At 35.6% G+C, this 5,861-nt stretch overlaps 1 protein-coding gene across 1 annotated transcript; it reads left to right on the forward strand.

Annotated features, from left to right (window-relative positions):
• Positions 1-2,432: 2,432 nt before the first annotated feature.
• LOC110610920 (SEC14 cytosolic factor) lies at positions 2,433-5,605 on the forward strand. Its single transcript, XM_021750999.2, has 7 exons — positions 2,433-2,680; positions 2,945-3,062; positions 3,339-3,427; positions 3,528-3,574; positions 3,658-3,746; positions 4,215-4,348; positions 4,735-5,605. The coding sequence occupies exons 1-7, from the start codon at positions 2,576-2,578 to the stop codon at positions 5,428-5,430; spliced, it is 1,278 nt and encodes a 425-aa protein (XP_021606691.1). The 5' UTR covers positions 2,433-2,575; the 3' UTR covers positions 5,431-5,605.
• Positions 5,606-5,861: the final 256 nt, after the last annotated feature.

The following is a 5,861-nucleotide window of genomic DNA, read 5'->3' on the forward strand; positions in this document are numbered from 1 at the left end:
ACGAATAAACAAAATTCCACAGCAATCTAGAAAAGTAAAAGTATATACTGTTTTATTACACACAAAGAGCAAAGATAAGTGTCAAGTGTTGAGTCCTGACCCAAACTTACACCAACTTGCCAACTCAAACTAAGATGGTGGCTCGGCTCCAAATTTCAAGTGTTCCCAAATTACTGTATTCTGTAAACTCATACATGTCTTATTATCCCGAAATATCCGTTCACGGGAGTACTTTCCCTTCCTTAATTACTTTTTCCAAAATTAGCAGAATTTTGGATGTGCCAATTACTATTATACCTATACCTAACTCATCATGTGTTCTTGATTTTCCGCAAATTTGAATCCGCCGATACACTAAGTGAGTAAACTCTCTTATATTTAAATTAATAAAGAATTTAAAAATAGATAATGGTAGAAATATTTCACTCTTTTTTGTGTAGGCATTGAATTTAGTGGTCCTTCTAGAGTATAATTCTTTTAGAATCTATCTTAATCTAAGAGTCGTATGAGTTAGGATATATAATTCAGGATCTTATCTCATATTAAGAGTAGCAATGGAATTAATAGGATTTGAATTGCTTATAAATTTTATTATTAGTGTGAAATTTGAAATATGCAAAATTCATATTTCATCTCAAAATATAAAATTATCTGATACTTACATCATATTTGGAACCTATGAAAATATGATTTAAGTTTGATATTTTTTGGGCATGTTTCCATTTCATAGTTTTGGATTTTAAATTACCGTTTACAGCTGATTCGGATAGAAATTAACCACTGATAATTGATATGCGCGGCTTGTACTGTTCTATATCCGCGGATTACACAAAATCTGAATTGTACTTTCCGCACATTCATGATTTATGAAAAATTTAAATTTTATATAATAGTTAGGATCACATTATTAAATAATTTGAGTTAATTATTTTGAACCAAATGAAAAGTTAAATCTAAATTTTATATAATAGACAGCACGAAACTACTAAATAATTTGGATTAATCATTTTGAATCAAGTAGAAAGTGGGACCAAAAGTTATTTGGATCAGTTTGAGCCGAAATACTTGAAGATATGAAATTCACCTGCTTTTCGTTTCACACTGGCGGAATACGAAAAATCCAAATTATACACAATAGATAATAAGAAACTACTAAAATAATAATAATTTAAATAAAATATTTTGATTCGAGTGGAAAGTGAGTTCAAAAATTATTTGAATTAGTTTGGATCGAGCTGTTTGAATGTGTGAGATTCACCAACTTTCCATCCCACATCAGAAAATTCGAATTCTATATAATAGGTGGACCTGCAAGGGAAGGGTTACTCGTGTGAGATAAGGTAGAGCCGCTCGAGTACTAGCGAATCACAATATCTGAGAGTCCGATTCTGATTTAGCAATTATATTCGATTTAGTTATTACAAAGATGTCGAAAATTTGGCAAGGAAAAGTGTATGATTTATCTGCTTTCCGTCTCACATCAGCGGATTGTTCAAAATTCAAATTGTTTATAGATGAAACTACTAAAATAATTTGTATTAATTATTTTAGGCCGAGTAAAAATTGAGTTTAAAAGTTATTTGGGTAGTTTTGGTTGGATTATTTGAATTGAAATTTATATTATATAGGCATAATCATAACCATAAAATTCACTGTATATGTATAGCTGCTACTGGCGGCTACCTCCTTCAATTACATTTAGAGTCGGCTAAGAGGTAGCTTTAATTCATGGTTTATAAGAATAAAAAGTACAACTAAAACTGGAATGTAGAGATTTCTTGATTCCATTTCAATTCAATCGTTAAAATCTTTTTAAAAAAATTGTATTTGTAGAAGAAGAAAAAACGAGTTAGTCTAAAATAAGATCAATTCATTCCCAAATTATTCTTAATTAATTTAATATCTATCAATTGTAATTCAATTTTGATTTTCACTCAGATTTGTCCATTATAAATCTGACCATTTTCGCCTAATCAACATTGATTAGTAGTAGTATGTTTTTTTAATCTGTTCAATTGGTTTCGCTTCGCAGTATTTTTTTAATGCAAATGATCATAGTTCAGTTTCCATAAATGAAGCATTTTAATGAAGAGAAAACAGAAAGGGGAGACATTTAATATTTTTCCATTCCTCAACAATACTTAAATTAAATGCATGTCCTAAAAGGGAGAACTAAAGCTGGAGAGAGATTTTTCTTTTCTTTTTTTTTTTAATTTCTTGTAGTCGAAAAAGGAGGAGAGTAATAATTCTTGAGAACATTAACGGGTGAGATAGCGGTGGCGTTTTCCGTTACGAATCGCTTTCGCATCATTGACTAAAGAAAACAAAGTTGATGTTGAAATTTCAAACTCTTTAAATATTTTTGTCTGCTACATAACGGCGTTATTAGCTGTCGTTTGCTATAAAATTGCCTTCTTCCCCAGTCCTTCTCTTTATTCAAAGTTTCTGATTTCCATTTCAACCTTTTATCCCTTTCTCTCTCTACTGCAACTGCAAGTTTTTAATGGTTGCGTGAATAAGAAGTCTGGTATATTGGTTTTTTCTTGATATCACTCTTTTTTTTTTTTTACTTGAAATGGGCAAGAAAGAACAGCAACTGCAGAGAGATCACAAAGCTAACGAGAAAGTTGAAGCTGTTCTCGAGCTTCTAAGAAAACAAACTCCACTCACACTGAAACAGGTGGGTGTCTTATGTTTTTTTCTTTCTTTGCCAGTTTTATACGTTTTTCTTCGTCGCTGCAATTATGAATTGCTCTACTAAGCAATTTAGTGTTTCTACTGTAGAGGGCGGCGTAGGTATCTGCATTTTCAGCTTATAAATTTTATAAAAGTCTGTTTCTTGTTGTTCTTCAAGTTTCATCAACACATGTAATCATTTGCTTGTACTTCATCAGCACTTACCTCTTTCAGCTCTGCCTCTCTGATGTGTGATTTCTATTAACAGGAGAAGTTTTGCAACGATGCTTGTGTGGAACGGTTTTTGAATGCAAAAGGTGATAATGTAAAGAAAGCTGCTAAGCACTTGAGGGCTTGCCTTTCTTGGAGAGAGAGTATAGGCGCTGGTAATAGACCATTCTCATTCTCATTCTCTTCCTCTCCATTTCCTTCTATTCCCTTCAAAAAGCTTTCTATGCACTCGTTTGCTACTACTCTTTTTACAGGCATATCTTCTTTTCTTTTTGTTTTCATCACACTGGAATCTTGCTTTTCTTTGTTTTCCTTTTGAATACTTGAGCGTTAAAGTAAACACCCCAGTAAGCATTGATTCCCTTAATTCAAAATAAGGAACAAGTTGACAAAAAACAAAACTTAAATCCCTCACTTTTTTTTTAATGCAGAACAACTAATGGCAGATGAGTTCTCAGCTGAGCTTGCTGAAGGACTTGCCTATGTGTCTGGCCATGATGAAGAATCTAGACCTGTTGTGGTGATTCTCTCTCTCATCTCTCTCTTGTTTTCTTCAAGATGCAATGAAATTAACTGAACCCATAAGCTGAGATTTTTTTGGCGGTCATTTTCTTGTGCAGATATTTCGCATTAAGCAAGATTATCAAAAGTTCCATTCACAGAAACTGTAAGTTAACCCAGAAAAAGCTACATTTACATTTCTTGAGTTTTGAATTATTTTCTCATTTCCTATTTTTTTGCAAATTGTAGGTTAGCCCGGCTGCTGGTTTTTACACTTGAGGTGGCAATAGGAACCATGGCAAAAAATGTCGAACAATTTGTACTCCTCTTCGACGCAAGTAAGTCCTTTTCGCCATTGGCCATGTCACCCATTAGAGAATACAAATTAGCATTTGAAACATGGTGTCCTTTTAAGCACTATTTACAAAATTCTGCGTGTATTGCACGTTTGTATTGCAATCTAAATAATGAGACCAGTCAAGCAGTCATGTCGGAGAACCGGCAGGGACCTGATATATTCTCGGACAATGTCCGGAGTGCCCCTTTAAGTGTTACATTCATGGTTCTCTTACTGGTCAGTCCTTGTAGGGGTATTCTCGGGAATTGAACCTCATCGGCTTTTATTCTCTCCTAGACATTGGTCAATTTCCCTGTTTTTGCTCTAAAATATTTTGATGCTCACAGGAGTTTCGTTTAATCCAAGATAATCCTCATTCCTCAACCATTTTCAAGCTCTAATTTTGATTTAATTCTCTTAATGGGCTGAAGGGTAATTAATTTTTTTTTAAAACAAAAATTAATTGCAGGCCTTTTCAGATCAGCATCAGCTTTTATGAACCTATTACTGGCAACGCTGAAAATTGTGGCTGAGTACTATCCATGCAGGCTCTACGAGGCTTTCATAATAGACCCACCTTCCCTCTTTTCTTATATATGGAAGGTAAATTCAAATTCTGCCTGATTTTGTAGTCTTTTTTCCACATCAACCAAAAATTTATTTTGTCCTCATTGTCTCCAAAAGTCTAAGACTGTTGAAAACTTGCTGGATCTGCAGTGCTTGTAACTGTTTGACCATGTGAGAGTAACCTCTGCTATTTTGCATGAATTAGTTGGCTGGGCCATCAAGCTCAAGTCAAATCTTATTAGCTGTTTTAAGTGTGTTTTTGTATGGATTTTTACCTTTTAGGATATTTATTTAACCTTCCCATTTAAAAATCTCTCCATTAATTGAAACAAATCAAAAGAATATTTATATTCTTAGTCCTTGTTCTTTTATTTTTGCCTAAAAATGACAACAAATTTGAGCATAGGTTATACTTGTTGCAGGGCGTCCGTTCATTTGTTGAGCTGTCGACGGTCACCATGGTGGTAGCATCCCTGGACTTTGAGGAGTCATTGGAGTTCAGTGACTTCTCCTCCTACCCTCGAGCCTCATCCCTCCGATTCGATTCTTCGTCTATCAAATCAACGGCCAAGATCGGTTCATGCTCTTCTTCAAGGTTTTCCTTCACCGTATCCCATCATTTTGACTCGCTCAAACCTTGGTATCTGACCTTAACGGACGCGTCAACATACAAAGTAGGACCCACCACTACCAGCCCCTCTCCTCTGGGCCCGGCTTTAATCTCCCCAAATAACGCCAGGTCTTTCTCCTTCGCATCACCGGCTGTCCGAACGCCACACAAAAGCAGCATCAAGGGTAGAAGCTCCGGCGGCGGCAGGTTATTCCCATCAACGCCGCTGCCACAGCGAGTGACCCCAAGTGAACCTATGAAAATTTCTCAACCCCGGACACCACGTCCATCGTTCCTCCATTCACCGGCCTCGTTTTTCAAGAAGGAGTGCCATGTCAATAAGACCGACAAGTCTCGAGAGTCGTTCTTGCCCTTTCTGAAGTTCTATAGGCGGCCGTACGATGAGATGACATACAGGTCAAATATGCGGCCCCCACTCGGTGGGCTAATTTCAATTGTTTCTTCTCACCTTAGACGACCCCATGTGTCAGTATCGCAACGGTTCTAAACGAAGTGAAGTAAGCCCCATGCAAGCAGAAACACCAGACCTAATTAAAAGCAAAGAGAGAGAGAGAGAGAGAGTATATAAGAGTGTTTAGTATTTGAGTATTACATTAACCAAAGTGTCAAATGTCAATGGCAATGACAGAAATACTAATAATTGATTAATTATTTGTTGAAGTGATGCTTGTAGTTAATTAACTAATTAATTATATATATGGCGGTGCGTTGATTGACCAAGCTAATTAAAAAGGGACTACGTGCGTGATGGGTTATGAATTATTGTGCACAATGTCTGATTTTGAGCTCTCTAGTCTTAGAAATACACTTATAAATCCCCAAATTACAAGTTTTTTGGAAGCTGAGGCATGGGACTAAGATAGCGTGGTCAAAACGCTGTGCATTGCGTTGGAAATAAATGCTATATATTGTAGCAGC

The sequence above is a fragment of the Manihot esculenta genome, chromosome 3 (assembly GCF_001659605.2).
Source record: "Manihot esculenta cultivar AM560-2 chromosome 3, M.esculenta_v8, whole genome shotgun sequence".
NCBI classification, from domain to species: Eukaryota; Viridiplantae; Streptophyta; class Magnoliopsida; order Malpighiales; family Euphorbiaceae; genus Manihot; species Manihot esculenta.